We start from the raw sequence: 22656 nt of genomic DNA on the forward strand, positions 1-22656 counted from the left end.
CGGGCCCTGGCGCTCTGCTCCCCCGGGTGTGTTCCCCGCCGGGCCCTGGTGCTCTGCTCCCCCGGGCGCGTTCCCCACCGGGCCCTGGCGCTCTGCTCCCCCGGGCGCGTTCCCCGCCGGGCCCTGGCGCTCTGCTTCCCCAGGTGTGTTTCCTGCCGGGCCCTGGCGCTCTGCTCCCCCGGGTGTGTTCCCCGCCGGGCCCTGGTGCTCTGCTCCCCCGGGCGCGTTCCCCACCGGGCCCTGGCGCTCTGCTCCCCCGGGCGCGTTCCCCACCGGGCCCTGGCGCTCTGCTCCCCCGGGCGCGTTCCCGGCTGGGCCCTGGCGCTCTGCTCCCCCGGGCGTGTTCCCCGCCGGGCCCTAGCGCTCTGCTCCCCCAGGTGTGTTCCCCGCCAGGCCCTGGCGCTCTGCTCCCCCGGGCGCGTTCCCGGCTAGGCCCTGGCGCTCTGCTCCCCCAGGTGTGTTCCCCGCCGGGCCCTGGCGCTCTGCTCCCCCAGGTGTGTTCCCCGCCGGGCCCTGGCGCTCTGCTCCCCCAGGTGTGTTCCCCGCCGGGCCCTGGCGCTCTGCTCCCCCGGGCGTGTTCCCCGCCGGGCCCTGGTGCTCTGCTCCCCCGGGCGCGTTCCCGGCTGGGCCCTGGCGCTCTGCTCCCCCGGGCGCGTTCCCAGCTGGGCTCTGGCGCTCTGCTCCCCCGGGCGCGTTCCCGGCCAGGCCCTGGCGCTCTGCTCCCCCGGGCGCGTTCCCGGCCGGGCCCTGGCGCTCTGCTCCCCCGGGCGCGTTCCCGGCCAGGCCCTGGCGCTCTGCTCCCCCGGGCGCGTTCCCGGCCAGGCCCTGGCGCTCTGCTCCCCCGGGCGCGTTCCCGGCCGGGCCCTGGCGCTCTGCTCCCCCGGGCGCGTTCCCGGCTGGGCCCTGGCGCTCTGCTCCCCGGGCGTGTTCGCGGCCGGGCCCTGGCGCTCTGCTCCCCCGGGCGCGTTCCCGGCCAGGCCCTGGCGCTCTGCTCCCCCGGGCGCGTTCCCGGCCAGGCCCTGGCGCTCTGCTCCCCCGGGCGCGTTCCCGGCCGGGCCCTGGCGCTCTGCTCCCCCGGGCGCGTTCCCGGCTGGGCCCTGGCGCTCTGCTCCCCCGGGCGCGTTCCCGGCTGGGCCCTGGCGCTCTGCTCCCCCGGGCGCGTTCCCGGCTGGGCCCTGGCGCTCTGCTCCCCGGGCGTGTTCGCGGCCGCGCTGACGTTGCTGCTGTGGCAAGTCAGGCGTTTCCTGTTTACTCTGTGGCGAGAGGCTGTTGACTGGAGGCGTTAGAACCAAAGCGCTTGCCCGCGCTGTGGTCATCCGGCCCCCGGGCTGGGCCTGTTTGTCCTAGAAACCGCCGGGGCACAACAGCGTGTCACAACATACGCACAGTCAGGGACATGAGCCCCCGCACACACGCACACAGATGGCTGGGTACCCATGCACACACACAGTCGGGTACACACCAGGACCTACATGCACGTGATCAGTCACACACACACATACATGCCCCCGTGGCTGGGAACACACACGCACACGGATACACACATGTGCGGTACAGGCTGGGACAGGACCCGGGAGAGCCCCGGCGGTGGTTCAGGTGGAAGAGCTGGAGGGGACAGGGCAGCCATGGGCGAAAGGCTGCTCTCGGGCCCCAGAGGCAGCACAAGCGGCCACGGGCTCAAGTTCCCGCCAGCAGATTTCGGTTAAATCTGGACAAAGGCCCCGACCGAAAGGCCTGTCGGCCGATGGAACAGGGGAACCTCCGTCACTGGAGGCTGAGCCCCGGCCGCCCCCAATCCGTGGGCTAAAGGCTTCCAGAGAATCCCCACTGGGCACCAGCTCACACCAGCCGGTGCCCCCCGCCGCAGAGCAAAGTGACCCGGGGTCTCTGCTCATCTGACATGGGGGGCTTCTCCCAAGGACGCTGAGCCGTGGCAGAGCCGAGCTGCTGGGGAAGAGGCTCCCCAGACCCCTCGCTAGCGGCAGGCAGAGCTGGTGAAATAGCACCGGGGGTCCGGGCCCCCACGGGCCTGCGAGCAGTTTGGGGGGGGCTGCCCAGGCACTAGCCAAAGCCTCATCCCTGGGGGTGAAATCTGGGGTCCCGGCAGCGTGGGGCCCTGGGCAGCTGCCCTGCTTGCGCCCCCTAACACCAGCCCCGGCCGGTTGTGGCACGGCTGGGCCGGGAGCGCTAGAGCCCGAGGGGGGCGCAGGGACAGGTTACAGCCCTGCTCTGCCTCAGGCCGGCCAGCAGCGGCGCCAGCTCCGGTCCTGGGGCGCCCCCTGCTGGCTGCTCCTGCACACTGAATTCCTGAGCATTGGCCTGCAGGAGCCAAGGACCTGCCAGGCCCAGACCGGAGGCAGGGCATGTGCGCACCTGTGTGTGTGTGTGCGCATTGTACTACTGTGTGTGCGCGTTGTGTATTTCTGCGTGTCTGTGCTCTGCTGCAATGCATTGCAATGTCTCTACCTGTGTGTGTCTGTGTATGCATGACGTGTGTGTGTCTGCCATGTGTATGGGAGCGTACTGAGCGTGTAACTGTCTGTGTGCTGTGTGTGTGCACTATAGTGCTACATAGTGTATATCTGTGTGCTCTGTGTGAATGTCTGTGTACTATGTGGCCACTTGTCTCTGTGCTGTGTGTGGCTGTGTGTGTGTGTTGTGTAGCTGTGTGCCATGTGTCTGCTTGTCTCTGGGTTGTGTGTGGATCTGCGTGCTGTGTGCGCTGTGGTGCTGTGTGTTGTGTGGCTGTGTGCCGTGTGTCTGCTTGTCTCTGGGCTGTGTGTGGATCTGCGTGCTGTGTGCGCTGTAGTGCTGTGTGTTGTGTGGCTGTGTGCTGTGTGTCTGCTTGTCTCTGGGCTGTGTGTGGATCTGCGTGCTGTGTGCGCTGTGGTGCTGTGTGTTGTGTGGCTGTGTGCTGTGTGTCTGCTTGTCTCTGGGCTGTGTGTGGATCTGCGTGCTGTGTGCGCTGTAGTGCTGTGTGTTGTGTGGCTGTGTGCTGTGTGTCTGCTTGTCTGTGGGCTGTGTGTGGATCTGCGTGCTGTGTGCGCTGTGGTGCTGTGTGTTGTGTGGCTGTGTGCTGTGTGTCTGCTTGTCTCTGGGCTGTGTGTGGATCTGTGTGTTATGTGTCTGTGTGCCATGTGTCTGCTTGTCTCTGGACTGTGTGTGGATCTGCGTGCTGTGTGTCTGTGTGCTGTGTGTCTGCTTGTCTCTGGGCTGTGTGTGGATCTGCGTGCTGTGTGCGCTGTAGTGCTGTGTGTTGTGTGGCTGTGTGCTGTGTGTCTGCTTGTCTCTGGGCTGTGTGTGGATCTGCGTGCTGTGTGCGCTGTGGTGCTGTGTGTTGTGTGGCTGTGTGCTGTGTGTCTGCTTGTCTCTGGGCTGTGTGTGGATCTGCGTGCTGTGTGCGCTGTAGTGCTGTGTGTTGTGTGGCTGTGTGCCATGTGTCTGCTTGTCTCTGGGCTGTGTGTGGATCTGCGTGCTGTGTGCGCTGTAGTGCTGTGTGTTGTGTGGCTGTGTGCTGTGTGTCTGCTTGTCTCTGGGCTGTGTGTGGATCTGCGTGCTGTGTGCGCTGTGGTGCTGTGTGTTGTGTGGCTGTGTGCTGTGTGTCTGCTTGTCTCTGGGCTGTGTGTGGATCTGCGTGCTGTGTGCGCTGTAGTGCTGTGTGTTGTGTGGCTGTGTGCTGTGTGTCTGCTTGTCTCTGGGCTGTGTGTGGATCTGCGTGCTGTGTGCGCTGTAGTGCTGTGTGTTGTGTGGCTGTGTGCCATGTGTCTGCTTGTCTCTGGGCTGTGTGTGGATCTGCGTGCTGTGTGCGCTGTAGTGCTGTGTGTTGTGTGGCTGTGTGCTGTGTGTCTGCTTGTCTCTGGGCTGTGTGTGGATCTGCGTGCTGTGTGCGCTGTAGTGCTGTGTGTTGTGTGGCTGTGTGCTGTGTGTCTGCTTGTCTCTGGGCTGTGTGTGGATCTGCGTGCTGTGTGCGCTGTAGTGCTGTGTGTTGTGTGGCTGTGTGCTGTGTGTCTGCTTGTCTCTGGGCTGTGTGTGGCTCTGCGTGCTGTGTGCGCTGTAGTGCTGTGTGTTGTGTGGCTGTGTGCTGTGTGTCTGCTTGTCTCTGGGCTGTGTGTGGATCTGCGTGCTGTGTGCGCTGTAGTGCTGTGTGTTGTGTGGCTGTGTGCCATGTGTCTGCTTGTCTCTGGGCTGTGTGTGGATCTGCGTGCTGTGTGCGCTGTAGTGCTGTGTGTTGTGTGGCTGTGTGCTGTGTGTCTGCTTGTCTCTGGGCTGTGTGTGGATCTGCGTGCTGTGTGCGCTGTAGTGCTGTGTGTTGTGTGGCTGTGTGCTGTGTGTCTGCTTGTCTCTGGGCTGTGTGTGGATCTGCGTGCTCTGTGCGCTGTAGTGCTGTGTGTTGTGTGGCTGTGTGCTGTGTGTCTGCTTGTCTCTGGGCTGTGTGTGGATCTGCGTGCTCTGTGCGCTGTAGTGCTGTGTGTTGTGTGGCTGTGTGCTGTGTGTCTGCTTGTCTCTGGGCTGTGTGTGGCTCTGCGTGCTGTGTGCGCTGTAGTGCTGTGTGTTGTGTGGCTGTGTGCTGTGTGTCTGCTTGTCTCTGGGCTGTGTGTGGATCTGCGTGCTGTGTGCGCTGTAGTGCTGTGTGTTGTGTGGCTGTGTGCTGTGTGTCTGCTTGTCTCTGGGCTGTGTGTGGATCTGCGTGCTCTGTGCGCTGTAGTGCTGTGTGTTGTGTGGCTGTGTGCTGTGTGTCTGCTTGTCTCTGGGCTGTGTGTGGATCTGCGTGCTCTGTGCGCTGTAGTGCTGTGTGTTGTGTGGCTGTGTGCTGTGTGTCTGCTTGTCTCTGGGCTGTGTGTGGCTCTGCGTGCTGTGTGCGCTGTAGTGCTGTGTGTTGTGTGGCTGTGTGCTGTGTGTCTGCTTGTCTCTGGGCTGTGTGTGGATCTGCGTGCTCTGTGCGCTGTAGTGCTGTGTGTTGTGTGGCTGTGTGCTGTGTGTCTGCTTGTCTCTGGGCTGTGTGTGGATCTGCGTGCTGTGTGCGCTGTAGTGCTGTGTGTTGTGTGGCTGTGTGCTGTGTGTCTGCTTGTCTCTGGGCTGTGTGTGGATCTGCGTGCTCTGTGCGCTGTAGTGCTGTGTGTTGTGTGGCTGTGTGCTGTGTGTCTGCTTGTCTCTGGGCTGTGTGTGGATCTGCGTGCTGTGTGCGCTGTAGTGCTGTGTGTTGTGTGGCTGTGTGCCATGTGTCTGCTTGTCTCTGGGCTGTGTGTGGATCTGCGTGCTGTGTGCGCTGTAGTGCTGTGTGTTGTGTGGCTGTGTGCTGTGTGTCTGCTTGTCTCTGGGCTGTGTGTGGAGCTGCGTGCTGTGTGCGCTGTAGTGCTGTGTGTTGTGTGGCTGTGTGCCATGTGTCTGCTTGTCTCTGGGCTGTGTGTGGATCTGCGTGCTGTGTGCGCTGTAGTGCTGTGTGTTGTGTGGCTGTGTGCTGTGGGTGTGTTTTAGCTGTCTGTGCACATGGCCCGTGCCCCACAGGAGCCAGCCCCAGCCCCAGCTGAGAACCGCCCGCCCCGGCTCGCTCTCTGCCGTTTCAGATGCCCAGAGAGATGCCAGCGGCAGTGCTGGGATTCCTGGCCCTGGCAGCGCTCCCCTCTGCCCCCCCCCCCAGAGCAGCAGCCTCGCTCTACGCCCCTCCCACCCTTGCCCAGGGCCTCCATGCAGCCAGCTGGGTGCGCTGTGGGGCGGGGACCCCTGCAAAGCCGCCCCGGCTATTGTGCTGCCCTGGCCTGCAACTCCCTGGGGCAGGGCAGCCCCCCACCGGGCAGCGCAATGGGGTGCCCCAGAGCCCAGGCCCCGCAGTCCCCCAGCAGAGCTGAGCCGAGCCTCTCCAGGGAGGGGGCAGGGGGCCCCCCCAGTTCCGCTGGTGCCCTCAAACTTAGCCCGCAGCCCCTCTCCAGCTGTCTGCCTGCTCCCCCCACAGGCGGCTGTGACCTTCGGGCAGGCGGACCTGCAGGAGCACTGCCTGGCGTTTGTGGAGGACCACACGCGGGTGCGTGCACACCGGCACCGGGCAGCAGCGCCAGGGGCACGGGCGGCTGGGTGTGGCTGGGCACCGCAACCCGGGGAGCTAAGAGCCCAGAGGGGCTGGGCGTTGGCCTGCCCCCATGAGCTCTGGCAGTACCCCCCCCCTCCCCATCACCCAGTGCCCAGCCTGACAGGCCCTGGGCCGGGACCCTGAGCAGCCAGTAGGAGGGGTCCGGAGGGCAGCGGGCGCTGGGCCACAGTGGTAGCTGGGATGGGGATACAGGGGCACGAAGCCAGGGGCTCTAGGGCACGCAGGCGGTGCTGGGCTGGGGCTGAGCTTCACTTGGGGGGTCCCAGGGCCCCTTCTGTCCCTAAGGTCAATGAGTCCCCAGAGGGTGGGCAGGGCAGAGGTGCAGCAGGCTGGGGTGAGGCACAGGGTGGTGAGAAGGGGCATGGCAGGGTCTGGCGAGATGGGGCGGGTCTAGGGGTGGCGGGATGGGGCAGGGCAGCAGGGTCCATAGCAGGGCAGCATGGGGAAGGGCTCGGTGCCTGCCCCGTGCCAGGCCTGACCCAGCCCGTCTGGCGACGCAGGAGGTGGTGCGGACGCAGGGTTTCCACGAGCTGTCGGCCACGGCTCTGGTGGCCGTGCTCCGCAGTGACCGGCTGGCCATCGACGAGCCGGACCTCATCCGGGCCGTGCGGGAATGGGCCCACGTCAGCTCGGTGAGTGCCGGGGGGGGGGGCATTGCTCAGACCGTGGACACAGGCCAGGGACTCCTGTGGGTATCTCAGCCCCCACCCCAGGGATGCTGGCTGGGGTCGCCACCAGCCCGGGGGGCGGGCAGGGATGGTCACCCAGCGAGTGCCTGGCAGAGCTGGGAATGGACCTGCGTCCCGATGCTAATCCACAGACCCCACACCTCTCCCAGTGCGTCAGTATCCCCTGGGAGCCTCCGGAGACCCCCCTCGGACGCCGTCGGGTTCCTAGCGGCCCTGGGGAGTTTGCCGGCTGGACACGTCCCCGACCTGGCTGGGTCATTCAGCCCTTTGCTCAGAGCTTGGCCGTAGCGGGGTTACCGGGGCCAGGGAGCCGGACCGAAGGCAGGATGGAGACGCTGCAGCTGCCTTTATAGGCCTTGTGCCACGTGGCTCGTGCGGCCCGTGGCCCCAGCAGGCATCTCCGCGCCCGGCCAGCAGGCAGGCTTGGTGGTGCCAGCCCCGCCCCCGGGGGGTCCGAGGTGAGGGCACCTGTGCAGTCTCTGGGGCACAAGCCCAGTGATGCCAAGCCCTGCCCATCCCATTGTGCCCCCCCAGCACGGCCTGACCCCGCGCTCTGTTCCAGGCCGTGCTGGCGCGCCCCGTGGCCGAGGTGGCGGCGCTGCCGGTGCGCGAGCTCCGCCTGCCCCTGCTTTCGCCCCGCGAGCTCGCAGCCCTGGAGAGCATCAACCAGAAGGATCCGCTCATCCCGGTGAGCGCTGCTGGCTGCAACCCTGCATCCCCCGCTGGGTCTGTGTCCGTCTGTCTGCCCCCGCGCCCCCCGCTGGGCCCGGGTCCGTCTGTCTGCCCCCGCCGCCCCCCGCTGGGCCCGCGTCCGTCTGTCTGCCCCCGCACCCCCCGCTGGGCCCGCGTCCGTCTGTCTGCCCCCGCGCCCCCCAGCTGGGCCCGTGTCCGTCTGTCTGCCCCCACGCCCCCCCGCTGGGCCCGTGTCCGTCTGTCTGCCCCCGCCGCCCCCCACTGGGTCTGGGTCCGTCCGTCTGCCCCTGCGCCCCCCGCTGGGCCCGTGTCCGTCTGTCTGTCCCCGCGCCCCCCTGCTGGGTCTGGGTCCGTCCGTCTGCCCCCGCGCCCCCCGCTGGGCCCGTGTCCGTCTGTCTGCCCCCGCGCCCCCCGCTGGGCCCGTGTCCATCCGTCTGCCCCCACGCCCCCCGCTGGGCCCGTGTCCGTCCCTCTGCCCCCGCGCCCCCCAATGGGCCTGTGTCCATCTGTCCGCCCCCGTGTCCCCCGCTGGGCCTGTGTCCATCTGTCTGCCCATGCGTCCTCAGCTATGTTTGTGTCCGTCTGTCTGCCCACGCGCTCCTGGCTGTCTGTCTGTTCAGCTGTGTCTGTGTCCGGCTGTCTGTCCATACACCTCTGGCTGAGATCAGGCCCTTGGAAAGGCCTGGCCGGCCATTTCGGAGGGAGGGCTCGGCCCTGTGGGACTCGCTGCAGGTACTCGGGCCGCCCCTTACCTGGGGTGGGTCTGGACAGCGCCCCCAAGATGGGGAGCGGCTGGCGAGATGCTGAGGGACCAGGGTCAGGAAGCTGCTGCCAGGGAGAAGCAGGAATGTTCCTGGCACTGACCCAGCTCCTGGACCTCGTGCTACGCACCAGCCGTATCTCCCTTCCTGTCCCCGCCCAGCCCTGCCCTGCCCCCCTGGTGCCAGGCCCTGTGCCCATCGCCCCCTGGCTGGGAGCTGCCTGCTCAGGGCCCTGGCGTCTCTCCCGCAGGTCGAGGGCATCGCTGAGGCCTGGAAGTGCCACGTGCTGCGGAAGGGCAGGGGGGCACCGTCCCAACTGTGCCAGCGCCGCAGGGGCACCCAGCCCCGGGAGCACCACAGCTACCTCGCGTGAAGGGGGGCCGCCAGCCTCCGGCTCCGGGCACGGCCGGGGGGCAGGGACCGGCTGTTCGCTCGTCTCTGGGCTGAGGGGCGCCGCTGGCCTGGGGCGCCCGTTGTGCCAGAACTGAGGGCTGGCCTGGGGCGCCCGTTGTGCCAGAGCTGAGGGCTGGCCTGGGGCGCCCGTTGTGCCAGAGCTGAGGGCTGGCCTGGGGCGCCCGTTGTGCCAGAGCTGAGGGCTGGCCTGGGGCGCCCATTGTGCCAGCCTCGGGAGCCCCATGCCCTGCGGCCCCGTGCTGTGCCCCAAAACAGCCTGATCGTCAGGCCAGGCTCTGCCTGCTCCACCCGTGTCTGCAAGGCACCGCCAGCCCCTGCCCCCAGCGGCCCTGGGTACAGGGTTTGCCATACAGGCCAGTCAGGCCGCCCAGCTGCCACTGCAGAGTTTGTGGGGCAGAGCGGTGCTGGGTGGAAGCTCCCCCATCATCTCCTATTGGGTCACGGATGGATGGGCTGAGACTCCCTCAGCTGATCACCCCATGGCCAGGAGGTGGACTGGGACAGGCCTGGATTTTCCTGTGGCCCAGATGGGAGGGCGAGGGGGCTGACACAGCTGCCCCACATCCGAGCCTGAACTTGTGTGGGGCTGGGGAAGGTCCGGTTGGCATCTCCCACAGCCCAGGGACTGCTCCAAGGCAGTGGCCCCCAACCATGTGTATGATCCCAGGTTGGACCCCGCAGGCCCCAGGGCCCCGCCACCCCCTCACCTGTTCACCAGGCCACCGAAGGAGGGACTCAGCCCCCACTTTCCGTGGGGCTGCCCTGAAGAGCAGGCAGCAGCAATAAAGCTCCATGGATCTCCCTGCCGAGTCAGCACCTTGATTTCAGCTCCGCGGGGGAGCCCAGGGCTGGGCTGGCAGGGGCTGCGGGTTGGGAGTGAGAGGCCGTGGTGGAGCTGGGGGGTGGGGGGAGCCCAGGGCTGTGCTAACAGGGGTTGCAGAGAAGGACTGGGGGCCACTGGGGGATCTGGTGAGGAGCTACCCATGGATGGCCTTTCCTGTCCCTAGTGCCCGGTGGGGGGAGCATTCCTGGGGAGGCACCACGCCCTGCTCTTTCCATGACCGGGTGTGGGGGGACCTCGCCCTGCTCTGGCCCGGGCACCGGAAGGGCCCAGCAGCTGAGTGCAGGTAAGGAGGGGCAGGCTGCAACTGGTGTTTGTTTGGGGTGTGGGTTGCTAAGTGGCCCTGGAGCAGAGGCCTGGCAGGATGCCCTCAGGGAAACCCTCTGGCATGCACTGACTCATCAGCTGACGCAGGGAGAGGAAGGCGCAGGCCTGGGCCTCGGCAGCGCTGGGATCCGGCCCCTGGCTCAGCCGCACTGGGCTGGCCCACGTGCCAGTCACCCTGCACTGCTGTCAGTCGTGCCTGCACTATGGGCGTGCTCAGAGGGGTGCAAAGAGGTGAGCTACGCGCCCAATCGCCAGGCCGGCAAACAGCCACGGGAGCAGGGGGCCTCTGGGCAGCACTGAGACCCAAGGCACCAGAGCCGGGCACAGCGGCAGGGCTGCCATCCGCCCACGTGGTCACAGGAGAGTCGTTCTGGCCAGGCTGCCGGCTGGGGGAAGCAGGCAGGGGCCTCAGGCACATGGCCAGTGGCCAGGCCTGTGGGCTCGGCAGCACCTCCCCAGGCCTGGTGTTTGGGGACCCCAGAGGTGGCAGCCCCAGAGGCAGGGTCTCGGGTGCTCGTCCTCCAGCACATTGCGCCTCAGAGACTCACTCACCCTCCGTGTGCGCAGGGGACTGGTCAGCAGGGCCGGAGCAGGATTGGGCCCTTGATCTTCCCCTGATCGGGCCCCCCGTGCAGCTGAGTGATCAGCAGCTGAATGAGAGAGCCCAGCACCCGCCCTCCCCCCGCCCCACAGGGCTGCCTGGACCCCTCACGCAGGTAGCTGGACCAGGCAGGACCACAGGGGCTCAGCATCAGCTGGCGTGAACAGGTGCCCTGAGAGCCCGCCCCCGCCTAGGAGCCTGCTTCACGCCCCGGGCCAGGGTGAGATGACTCCTTGGCTTGAACCAGCTGCAGAGCAAGATCTGGGGCCCTGTGTGCACCCCCCAGCTGTGCCCAGCCTGCAGCGCCCTCTGCTGCTCTGCCTGCCTTGCTATGGCTGGCACTGCTGGCGCCCCTCACCCCACAAGGCAGCCCCTGCTAGCCCAGCCCTTGGCTCCCCCCATCACCCAGCTCAGCCAGAGCCCCTCACTCCCAGCCCACAGCCCTGCCTCTCTCACTGGTGCCTCTGATACGGCTGAGTGGGGCTCAGGAGGGTCCCCCCGCCCCGGATCCGAGCTTGGGGCTGGCACACGGTGTTCCCTGCCCCCACCCCGAGGGCTTTGCTCCCGGTGGCTCTGGAGCCCAGAGACCCTAGGGGCAGGGGGTAGGAGGCAGCTCGTGCCCAGCCTGGCCAGGTCCAGGGTGCGGTTCCAGCAGCCGGCCACACACGCCCGGCCCGGTGTGGCCCCTTGGTCGGGGCTGGCACAGAGCTGGGCGGGGGGAGGCACGCCCCCCCCGCACCTGAGCCCGTGTCCCCCCCCCCCGATCTCTGGGCGACGCTGCCGACGCAAAGGGGGAGCCGCCCCATCCGGATCCCGGGGTGCAGCGAGGAGCCGGGGGCGACTCTACCTGGCACCCAGGGAGCCGCTCAGAGGTGCGCGGGAGACTCCCTCGGCCCCGGGCCACTCGCCCCCGACGCCCCGCGCTAAACCCCGCCCCACCGGAAAATAAATCTCTGCTGTCTACACTGGCCCTTTTGCGCAAAAGTCTTTCGGAAAAAGACTTTACCCAAACGGGAGCAGCATAGTATTTCCGCAAAAGCACCGACAATCTTCCATGAGATCAGTGCTTTTGCGGAAATTCAAGCGGCCAGTGTAGACGGCAGCTGGCAAGTTTTTCCGGAAAAGCGGCTGTTTTTCCGGAAAACGTGGCCAGTCTACACACAGCCCGTGAGGAGTGGGCACAGGGGTGGGATGACCCCTTTTTTCTATGTTTTCTCCAAAGGCCCCCCCGGCAGAACTCTCATCCGCCCCTGCTGCCAGGGAGGGAAGCCTCAGCAGCCCCATTTTGCCAAAGGGAGAAGGGAGGCCCGGAAGAGGTGGGGTGACGTGCCCGGGGTTAGCCAGGAGGGCTGGAGGTGTGGGGCGTGTGCGCGTGTGCGGGAGGGGGAGCGGAAAGGGCGGATGCTTCTCCTAGTGGGAGGGGGGAAGATTCCTGTGCCTCCCCGGAGGGCTCCTGCCTTCTCCCCCCCCACCCCACCCCGCCCCCGCTTCCTTCTTGCCCCCCCGTGTGCTCCGGATGCGCCCGGCTCCGGAGGGCGACGGGCCCGGCTGGGCCGGGGTGTCGGGGGATGGGGTGGGGGGGGGAGAGCGGAAGCCGCACGGAGCCGGTGCCTCCCGAGTGGCGGCCCCCGCCCGAGCCAGCCCCTGCCGGGTGTGCGGGCCGCAGCCGGGGAGAGCGCCGGCGGGGTCGGGAGACGGGGTGCAGCAGCGCCGCCGGGCTCCTCGCCGCCGAAGCGGGGCTCAGGCCGGAGAGGGGAGAGAGAGAGAGCGCGAGAGAGCGGGCGGGGGCGTGTCCCGGGCGGAGGGGCGGAGCGGCGTGAGCACGTATGCAGATGCGGGCGCGAGCGGAGGCTTGTGGGAGCGGGAGCGGGCTGGCGAGCGGGGCCCGCCTTGGGCGAGCGGGGCTCGGTTGTGGGTGTCGGGGGCGGCTTGGGGGCGGGTGCGGGCGGTAGGGGAGCGTTTGGGGCGCGGCGGTGCGGGTGCGCGAGGCGGCGTCCCCCGTGATGTGAGAGGGTTTGGGCGGTGGGGGGCAGGCGGTGGTTGTGCGGGTGGAACTCATACTTACCTGGCAGGGGAGATACCATGATCACGAAGGTGGTTTTCCCAGGGTGAGGCTCATCCATTGCACTGCGGGTGTGCTGACCCCTGCGATTTCCCCAAATGCGGGAAACTCGACTGCATAATTTGTGGTAGTGGGGGACTGCGTTCGCGCTTTCCCCTGGCGCTCTCTGTGAAGAATAGACCGAGTGACGGGCGAACGGAGAGGGAAGGTTGGTGCTTGTGTCCTCGCTCTGCGGCGAACTTCGCTCGCTTTCCGCCTTTCTTTTTCTCCGCTCTCGGAGCCTGCTCCGCGCTCCGGCGTGGCCAGGCCCGGGGTGGGCTCTTTTCTCTGCTTCTTCCGTCATCTCCCGGGAAGCGCGTCGCTTTCCTAGGCCATTGGTGCCCCTCTTCAGCCACCCTGCTCGCTCGCTCGCTCGCTCGCTCGCCTTACAGGAAGTTTCCCCTAACGGCCGGCCGGCCCTCGCTGCACCTGCACCTGCACCTACAGCTGCAGCCCCAGCCCCAGCCCCAGCCCCTTGCTTCTCGTCCTGGAGCCCCCCTCCTCTCCCCCAGCTTCAGAAGAACCAGAAGTTCTCCCTTCTCTGCCTAGCAGCCTTTTATGGCCCTGAAAGCTCTTAGCAGCTCCCCTCTGGCAGACTCCCTTCCAATCTTCCCTCAGAGGCTCATGCTTTCTACGCCCGCCCGGCACAGTCAGTTTCTCTTGCATTTTTCTGCATTCCCTGTCTCCCATTTGTATGAGCCCGCCTCCCTTCCCGCCCACAGGGCACAATGCTCCAGCTAGGCCGAATCCTCACCCTGTAGAGCGGAAGAAGAATTACTTTTCGGCTACGTCTACACGGGCATGATTTTCCGGAAATGCTTAAAACGGAACAGTTTTCCGTTATAATTATTTCCGGGAAAAGCGCGTCTACATTGGCAGGATGCTTTTCCGGAAAAGCGTCCGTGCCAATGTAGACGCGCTTTTCCGCCAAAAAGCCCCGATGGTCATTTTCGCGATCGGGGCTTTTTTGCGGAAAAGAAATCTGTGCTGTCAACACTGGCCCTTTTCCGGAACAGTTTTCCGGAAAAGGACTTTTGCCCGAACGGGAGCAGCATAGTTTTTCCGGAAAAGCACTGACGATTTTACAGTAGATCGTCAGCGCTTTTCCGGAAATTCAAGGGGCCAGTGTAGACAGCTGGCAAGTTATTCCGGAAAAGCGGCTGATTTTCCGGAATAAGTGGCCAGTGTAGACGCAGCCTTCCTGTCTTGCGCACGACGCTGCTGCCGCCGCTAGCCCGCCCCAGAACGACGTTCGCTGCTCCGGCAACCGTCTTACTCTCCCGACTCCCGTTTACCTCGCGGTCCTCTGTGACAGCCAGCCTCTCCCTGGCCCTCTCCCCTGCTGCGCCGATTCTTGTCCGCGGTGTTCCTTCCTAGACAGCCGTTTCCCATTTTCTCTCTCTCTCTCCCCCCCCCTCCCTCTCTGCCACCGTGCACGCCGGCGCAAGCAACGGATCGATCGTTCGTAAGCAGAGTACTTTGCATTCGGCCTCATTGAACTTCATCCTAGTCTCTCCAAACCATTTCTCCGCTTTGTCCAGATCATTTCGAATTGCGAGGATCCCGTCCTCCACGGCACCTGCAACCCCCTCCCAGCTCGGGGTCCTCCGCAGTCTTGATAAGCGTACTCTCTACGCCGCCCATCCGAATGGCCGAGGAAGGGAACCGGGCCCGCAAGGCATCCCTGCCGGACCCCCGCTCGTTACGCCCTTCCGGCGAGGCTGGGCACTACGGCGATAACTATTCCCCGGGAACGGTATCCCTGACCCTTTAGCAGCCCCCTGACGGTAGGTCCGTCCGGCTTGCGTTTGGCTAGCGAGCGCGTTCGTGCGCAAGTCACGCGAGACGGTACCCACAGCTTTCCCGAAGACAGCCCGGCTTGCGTTTGGCTAGCGAGCGCGTTCGTGCGCAAGTCACGCGAGACGGTACCCACAGCTTTCCCGAAGACAGCCCGGCTTGCGTTTGGCTAGCGAGCGCGTTCGTGCGCAAGTCACGCGAGACGGTACCCACAGCTTTCCTGAAGACAGCAGATATACCCTTTCGATAGGTTGTCCCTTCCCCCTCTTCGGGAATCTCTTCCGCCTGCCGCGAGTTTTCTGAAATAATCCTCCATGTCTCAGGTGTCACCCCAGTCAGCTCCTTGAGTACGGAGGGGGGTGGGGGGGAAGGGGGGGGAAGAGGCATTTCATCGCACTGCCTCGGTATCTCGGCCTTCGCAACATCCTCCGGCCTAGGCCCCAACTCCGTGGCTGCCGGGAAACAGATTGCAGGGTGTTTAAGCACCCTGCGACAACCAGCTCGCCCTGTCCCCTCCCGCCCCTCGGAGTGTTGCAAGTTCCCTTCGTAGCTCTTCGCTGCCCGCTTCGGACGAAAGTATCAGGCGGCCTTTTTGCACCGTCCGCAGCGTTTGCCGCCTCACCCTTTCCCCAGAACACTGACGAACACGTTCCACGGTGCAGACGAAATAAGCTCTTTCGAAAGAAGCAGCGCCGTTGGCGCGGCTCAAACGGCGTAGCTTATTTCGAGCCGCGGCTGCGGCGTAGACGCGCCCAACCGGACCGGGAAGGTCGGCCTACGGTCCGCGAAATGCAGTCCTGCCACGTAAGCCGATCCCACGGCTACGCGTTTTGCGTTTCTCTTTCCCGTGCCATCAAGTCCGTTCGACGCTGAACGCCTCTGAAGGAACGGGCCTTCCGTTCTACCTGCGGGCCGAGAGTCACATCTGGATGCGGATGCGGATGCGGATGGGGGAGGGCGGGGGCCGCACCTCCCTGACACCTGGCGACCTGAATGGTGTTTCTCTGTTGCTTCCCAAAGCTCCGCTAATTGCACCTCGGCCTGGGAGCCTCTTCCTGCTCTTCAGCGTGGTTCTCCGCCCAAGGCCCCCGCCAGGCAGCGGCGGATATAGGGCAGGGCGAGCGGGGCGGCTGCTTCAATAGGCCCCGCGCCAGCGCCAGGGGCGGACTGGCCCGGCGGGATACCGGGAATTTCCCGGTGGGCCGTCCGCCGAAGGACCGGCGGGCGGCTGCTGGAGGAGGAGAAGGAGATTGGGGGGGGAGGGAGGACTGTGACGGGGCGCCGCAGCCCCGCCCTTGAAATTCCCCGGCGCCGGCCAGCACGGCCCACGTGGGGCCGAGGGAGCGCATGCGCGGCGTGACCTCACGGCCCGGGACTTTAAAACCGCGCGGCCCAGCGTTGCACCTCTCTGATTTCTTACAGTAGGAAGTCAGTGCTTTTGCGGAAATTCAAGCGGCCAGTGTAGACGGCAGCTGGCAAGTTTTTCCGGAAAAGCGGCTGTTTTTCCGGAAAACGTGGCCAGTCTACACACAGCCCGTGAGGAGTGGGCACAGGGGTGGGATGACCCCTTTTTTCTATGTTTTCTCCAAAGGCCCCCCCGCAGAACTCTCATCCGCCCCTGCTGCCAGGGAGGGAAGCCTCAGCAGCCCCATTTTGCCAAAGGGAGAAGGGAGGCCCGGAAGAGGTGGGGTGACGTGCCCGGGGTTAGCCAGGAGGGCTGGAGGTGTGGGGCGTGTGCGCGTGTGCGGGAGGGGGAGCGGAAAGGGCGGATGCTTCTCCTAGTGGGAGGGGGGAAGATTCCTGTGCCTCCCCGGAGGGCTCCTGCCTTCTCCCCCCCCCCCACCCCACCCCACCCCCGCTTCCTTCTTGCCCCCCCGTGTGCTCCGGATGCGCCCGGCTCCGGAGGGCGACGGGCCCGGCTGGGCCGGCGTGTCGGGGGATGGGGGGGGGGGGGGGCAGAGCGGAAGCCGCACGGAGCCGGTGCCTCCCGAGTGGCGGCCCCCGCCCGAGCCAGCCCCTGCCGGGTGTGCGGGCCGCAGCCGGGGAGAGCGCCGGCGGGGTCGGGAGTCGGGGTGCAGCAGCGCCGCCGGGCTCCTCGCCGCCGAAGCGGGGCTCAGGCCGGAGAGGGGAGAGAGAGAGAGCGCGAGAGAGCGGGCGGGGGCGTGTCCCGGGCGGAGGGGCGGAGCGGCGTGAGCACGTATGCAGATGCGGGCGCGAGCGGAGGCTTGTGGGAGCGGGAGCGGGCTGGCGAGCGGGGCCCGCCTTGGGCGAGCGGGGCTCGGTTGTGGGTGTCGGGGGCGGCTTGGGGGCGGGTGCGGGCGGTAGGGGAGCGTTTGGGGCGCGGCGGTGCGGGTGCGCGAGGCGGCGTCCCCCGTGATGTGAGAGGGTTTGGGCGGTGGGGGGCAGGCGGTGGTTGTGCGGGTGGAACTCATACTTACCTGGCAGGGGAGATACCATGATCACGAAGGTGGTTTTCCCAGGGTGAGGCTCATCCATTGCACTGCGGGTGTGCTGACCCCTGCGATTTCCCCAAATGCGGGAAACTCGACTGCATAATTTGTGGTAGTGGGGGACTGCGTTCGCGCTTTCCCCTGGCGCTCTCTGTGAAGAATAGACCGAGTGACGGGCGAACGGAGAGGGAAGGTTGGTGCTTGTGTCCTCGCTCTGCGGCGAACTTCGCTCGCTTTCCGCCTTTCTTTTTCTCCGCTCTCGGAGCCTGCTCCGCGCTCCGGCGTGGCCAGGCCCGGGGTGGGCTCTTTTCTCTGCTTCTTCCGTCATCTCCCGGGAAGCGCGTCGCTTTCCTAGGCCATTGGTGCCCCTCTTCAGCCACCCTGCTCGCTCGCTCGCTCGCTCGCTCGCCTTACAGGAAGTTTCCCCTAACGGCCGGCCGGCCCTCGCTGCACCTGCACCTGCACCTACAGCTGCAGCCCCAGCCCCAGCCCCAGCCCCTTGCTTCTCGTCCTGGAGCCCCCCTCCTCTCCCCCAGCTTCAGAAGAACCAGAAGTTCTCCCTTCTCTGCCTAGCAGCCTTTTATGGCCCTGAAAGCTCTTAGCAGCTCCCCTCTGGCAGACTCCCTTCCAATCTTCCCTCAGAGGCTCATGCTTTCTACGCCCGCCCGGCACAGTCAGTTTCTCTTGCATTTTTCTGCATTCCCTGTCTCCCATTTGTATGAGCCCGCCTCCCTTCCCGCCCACAGGGCACAATGCTCCAGCTAGGCCGAATCCTCACCCTGTAGAGCGGAAGAAGAATTACTTTTCGGCTACGTCTACACGGGCATGATTTTCCGGAAATGCTTAAAACGGAACAGTTTTCCGTTATAATTATTTCCGGGAAAAGCGCGTCTACATTGGCAGGATGCTTTTCCGGAAAAGCGTCCGTGCCAATGTAGACGCGCTTTTCCGCCAAAAAGCCCCGATGGTCATTTTCGCGATCGGGGCTTTTTTGCGGAAAAGAAATCTGTGCTGTCAACACTGGCCCTTTTCCGGAACAGTTTTCCGGAAAAGGACTTTTGCCCGAACGGGAGCAGCATAGTTTTTCCGGAAAAGCACTGACGATTTTACAGTAGATCGTCAGCGCTTTTCCGGAAATTCAAGGGGCCAGTGTAGACAGCTGGCAAGTTATTCCGGAAAAGCGGCTGATTTTCCGGAATAAGTGGCCAGTGTAGACGCAGCCTTCCTGTCTTGCGCACGACGCTGCTGCCGCCGCTAGCCCGCCCCAGAACGACGTTCGCTGCTCCGGCAACCGTCTTACTCTCCCGACTCCCGTTTACCTCGCGGTCCTCTGTGACAGCCAGCCTCTCCCTGGCCCTCTCCCCTGCTGCGCCGATTCTTGTCCGCGGTGTTCCTTCCTAGACAGCCGTTTCCCATTTTCTCTCTCTCTCTCCCCCCCCCTCCCTCTCTGCCACCGTGCACGCCGGCGCAAGCAACGGATCGATCGTTCGTAAGCGGAGTACTTTGCATTCGGCCTCATTGAACTTCATCCTAGTCTCTCCAAACCATTTCTCCGCTTTGTCCAGATCATTTCGAATTGCGAGGATCCCGTCCTCCACGGCACCTGCAACCCCCTCCCAGCTCGGGGTCCTCCGCAGTCTTGATAAGCGTACTCTCTACGCCGCCCATCCGAATGGCCGAGGAAGGGAACCGGGCCCGCAAGGCATCCCTGCCGGACCCCCGCTCGTTACGCCCTTCCGGCGAGGCTGGGCACTACGGCGATAACTATTCCCCGGGAACGGTATCCCTGACCCTTTAGCAGCCCCCTGACGGTAGGTCCGTCCGGCTTGCGTTTGGCTAGCGAGCGCGTTCGTGCGCAAGTCACGCGAGACGGTACCCACAGCTTTCCCGAAGACAGCCCGGCTTGCGTTTGGCTAGCGAGCGCGTTCGTGCGCAAGTCACGCGAGACGGTACCCACAGCTTTCCCGAAGACAGCCCGGCTTGCGTTTGGCTAGCGAGCGCGTTCGTGCGCAAGTCACGCGAGACGGTACCCACAGCTTTCCTGAAGACAGCAGATATACCCTTTCGATAGGTTGTCCCTTCCCCCTCTTCGGGAATCTCTTCCGCCTGCCGCGAGTTTTCTGAAATAATCCTCCATGTCTCAGGTGTCACCCCAGTCAGCTCCTTGAGTACGGAGGGGGGTGGGGGGGAAGGGGGGGAAGAGGCATTTCATCGCACTGCCTCGGTATCTCGGCCTTCGCAACATCCTCCGGCCTAGGCCCCAACTCCGTGGCTGCCGGGAAACAGATTGCAGGGTGTTTAAGCACCCTGCGACAACCAGCTCGCCCTGTCCCCTCCCGCCCCTCGGAGTGTTGCGAGTTCCCTTCGTAGCTCTTCGCTGCCCGCTTCGGACGAAAGTATCAGGCGGCCTTTTTGCACCGTCCGCAGCGTTTGCCGCCTCACCCTTTCCCCAGAACACTGACGAACACGTTCCACGGTGCAGACGAAATAAGCTCTTTCGAAAGAAGCAGTGCCGTTGGCGCGGCTCAAACGGCGTAGCTTATTTCGAGCCGCGGCTGCGGCGTAGACGCGCCCAACCGGACCGGGAAGGTCGGCCTACGGTCCGCGAAATGCAGTCCTGCCGCGTAAGCCGATCCCACGGCTACGCGTTTTGCGTTTCTCTTTCCCGTGCCATCAAGTCCGTTCGACGCTGAACGCCTCTGAAGGAACGGGCCTTCCGTTCTACCTGCGGGCCGAGAGTCACATCTGGATGCGGATGCGGATGGGGGAGGGCGGGGGCCGCACCTCCCTGACACCTGGCGACCTGAATGGTGTTTCTCTGTTGCTTCCCAAAGCTCCGCTAATTGCACCTCGGCCTGGGAGCCTCTTCCTGCTCTTCAGCGTGGTTCTCCGCCCAAGGCCCCCGCCAGGCAGCGGCGGATATAGGGCAGGGCGAGCGGGGCGGCTGCTTCAATAGGCCCCGCGCCAGCGCCAGGGGCGGACTGGCCCGGCGGGATACCGGGAATTTCCCGGTGGGCCGTCCGCCGAAGGACCGGCGGGCGGCTGCTGGAGGAGGAGAAGGAGATTGGGGGGGGAGGGAGGACTGTGACGGGGCGCCGCAGCCCCGCCCTTGAAATTCCCCGGCGCCGGCCAGCACGGCCCACGTGGGGCCGAGGGAGCGCATGCGCGGCGTGACCTCACGGCCCGGGACTTTAAAACCGCGCGGCCCAGCGTTGCACCTCTCTGATTTCTTACAGTAGGAAGTCAGTGCTTTTGCGGAAATTCAAGCGGCCAGTGTAGACGGCAGCTGGCAAGTTTTTCCGGAAAAGCGGCTGTTTTTCCGGAAAACGTGGCCAGTCTACACACAGCCCGTGAGGAGTGGGCACAGGGGTGGGATGACCCCTTTTTTCTATGTTTTCTCCAAAGGCCCCCCCGCAGAACTCTCATCCGCCCCTGCTGCCAGGGAGGGAAGCCTCAGCAGCCCCATTTTGCCAAAGGGAGAAGGGAGGCCCGGAAGAGGTGGGGTGACGTGCCCGGGGTTAGCCAGGAGGGCTGGAGGTGTGGGGCGTGTGCGCGTGTGCGGGAGGGGGAGCGGAAAGGGCGGATGCTTCTCCTAGTGGGAGGGGGGAAGATTCCTGTGCCTCCCCGGAGGGCTCCTGCCTTCTCCCCCCCCCCCCACCCCACCCCACCCCCGCTTCCTTCTTGCCCCCCCGTGTGCTCCGGATGCGCCCGGCTCCGGAGGGCGACGGGCCCGGCTGGGCCGGCGTGTCGGGGGATGGGGGGGGGGGGGGGGCAGAGCGGAAGCCGCACGGAGCCGGTGCCTCCCGAGTGGCGGCCCCCGCCCGAGCCAGCCCCTGCCGGGTGTGCGGGCCGCAGCCGGGGAGAGCGCCGGCGGGGTCGGGAGTCGGGGTGCAGCAGCGCCGCCGGGCTCCTCGCCGCCGAAGCGGGGCTCAGGCCGGAGAGGGGAGAGAGAGAGAGCGCGAGAGAGCGGGCGGGGGCGTGTCCCGGGCGGAGGGGCGGAGCGGCGTGAGCACGTATGCAGATGCGGGCGCGAGCGGAGGCTTGTGGGAGCGGGAGCGGGCTGGCGAGCGGGGCCCGCCTTGGGCGAGCGGGGCTCGGTTGTGGGTGTCGGGGGCGGCTTGGGGGCGGGTGCGGGCGGTAGGGGAGCGTTTGGGGCGCGGCGGTGCGGGTGCGCGAGGCGGCGTCCCCCGTGATGTGAGAGGGTTTGGGCGGTGGGGGGCAGGCGGTGGTTGTGCGGGTGGAACTCATACTTACCTGGCAGGGGAGATACCATGATCACGAAGGTGGTTTTCCCAGGGTGAGGCTCATCCATTGCACTGCGGGTGTGCTGACCCCTGCGATTTCCCCAAATGCGGGAAACTCGACTGCATAATTTGTGGTAGTGGGGGACTGCGTTCGCGCTTTCCCCTGGCGCTCTCTGTGAAGAATAGACCGAGTGACGGGCGAACGGAGAGGGAAGGTTGGTGCTTGTGTCCTCGCTCTGCGGCGAACTTCGCTCGCTTTCCGCCTTTCTTTTTTCTCCGCTCTCGGAGCCTGCTCCGCGCTCCGGCGTGGCCAGGCCCGGGGTGGGCTCTTTTCTCTGCTTCTTCCGTCATCTCCCGGGAAGCGCGTCGCTTTCCTAGGCCATTGGTGCCCCTCTTCAGCCACCCTGCTCGCTCGCTCGCTCGCTCGCCTTACAGGAAGTTTCCCCTAACGGCCGGCCGGCCCTCGCTGCACCTGCACCTGCACCTGCACCTGCACCTACAGCTGCAGCCCCAGCCCCAGCCCCAGCCCCTTGCTTCTCGTCCTGGAGCCCCCCTCCTCTCCCCCAGCTTCAGAAGAACCAGAAGTTCTCCCTTCTCTGCCTAGCAGCCTTTTATGGCCCTGAAAGCTCTTAGCAGCTCCCCTCTGGCAGACTCCCTTCCAATCTTCCCTCAGAGGCTCATGCTTTCTACGCCCGCCCGGCACAGTCAGTTTCTCTTGCATTTTTCTGCATTCCCTGTCTCCCATTTGTATGAGCCCGCCTCCCTTCCCGCCCACAGGGCACAATGCTCCAGCTAGGCCGAATCCTCACCCTGTAGAGCGGAAGAAGAATTACTTTTCGGCTACGTCTACACGGGCATGATTTTCCGGAAATGCTTAAAACGGAACAGTTTTCCGTTATAATTATTTCCGGGAAAAGCGCGTCTACATTGGCAGGATGCTTTTCCGGAAAAGCGTCCGTGCCAATGTAGACGCGCTTTTCCGCCAAAAAGCCCCGATGGTCATTTTCGCGATCGGGGCTTTTTTGCGGAAAAGAAATCTGTGCTGTCAACACTGGCCCTTTTCCGGAACAGTTTTCCGGAAAAGGACTTTTGCCCGAACGGGAGCAGCATAGTTTTTCCGGAAAAGCACTGACGATTTTACAGTAGATCGTCAGCGCTTTTCCGGAAATTCAAGGGGCCAGTGTAGACAGCTGGCAAGTTATTCCGGAAAAGCGGCTGATTTTCCGGAATAAGTGGCCAGTGTAGACGCAGCCTTCCTGTCTTGCGCACGACGCTGCTGCCGCCGCTAGCCCGCCCCAGAACGACGTTCGCTGCTCCGGCAACCGTCTTACTCTCCCGACTCCCGTTTACCTCGCGGTCCTCTGTGACAGCCAGCCTCTCCCTGGCCCTCTCCCCTGCTGCGCCGATTCTTGTCCGCGGTGTTCCTTCCTAGACAGCCGTTTCCCATTTTCTCTCTCTCTCTCCCCCCCCCTCCCTCTCTGCCACCGTGCACGCCGGCGCAAGCAACGGATCGATCGTTCGTAAGCGGAGTACTTTGCATTCGGCCTCATTGAACTTCATCCTAGTCTCTCCAAACCATTTCTCCGCTTTGTCCAGATCATTTCGAATTGCGAGGATCCCGTCCTCCACGGCACCTGCAACCCCCTCCCAGCT

At 65.2% G+C, this 22656-nt stretch overlaps 1 protein-coding gene and 3 non-coding genes across 5 annotated transcripts in view; all 4 read left to right on the top strand.

Annotated features, from left to right (window-relative positions):
* BTBD19 (BTB domain containing 19) overlaps positions 1 to 9444 on the top strand; it is a 53976-nt gene extending 44532 nt beyond the window's left edge. Inside the window, exons 5-8 of one of the 2 annotated variants that reach the window (XM_075935833.2) lie at positions 5951 to 6019; positions 6586 to 6717; positions 7337 to 7462; positions 8479 to 9444. In XM_075935833.2, coding sequence (XP_075791948.2) covers positions 5951 to 6019; positions 6586 to 6717; positions 7337 to 7462; positions 8479 to 8601 — 450 coding nt within the window. In that variant the 3' untranslated portion in view covers positions 8602 to 9444. The remainder of the gene's footprint in view (positions 1 to 5950; positions 6020 to 6585; positions 6718 to 7336; positions 7463 to 8478) is intronic. The other variant, XM_075935834.2, reaches the window with a different exon arrangement.
* A 3024-nt stretch (positions 9445 to 12468) lies between these two features.
* On the top strand, positions 12469 to 12632 carry LOC142830704 (U1 spliceosomal RNA). Its single transcript, XR_012906146.1, has one exon. It is a non-coding gene; the product is annotated as a U1 spliceosomal RNA (small nuclear RNA).
* A 4107-nt stretch (positions 12633 to 16739) lies between these two features.
* On the top strand, positions 16740 to 16903 carry LOC142830702 (U1 spliceosomal RNA). The gene has a single exon (XR_012906144.1). It is a non-coding gene; the product is annotated as a U1 spliceosomal RNA (small nuclear RNA).
* A 4102-nt stretch (positions 16904 to 21005) lies between these two features.
* On the top strand, positions 21006 to 21169 carry LOC142830697 (U1 spliceosomal RNA). The gene has a single exon (XR_012906139.1). It is a non-coding gene; the product is annotated as a U1 spliceosomal RNA (small nuclear RNA).
* The last annotated feature ends 1487 nt before the right edge of the window (positions 21170 to 22656 follow it).

The sequence above is a fragment of the Pelodiscus sinensis genome, chromosome 9 (genome assembly GCF_052426305.1).
Source record: "Pelodiscus sinensis isolate ZL-2025 chromosome 9, ASM5242630v1, whole genome shotgun sequence".
NCBI lineage: Eukaryota > Metazoa > Chordata > Testudines > Trionychidae > Pelodiscus > Pelodiscus sinensis.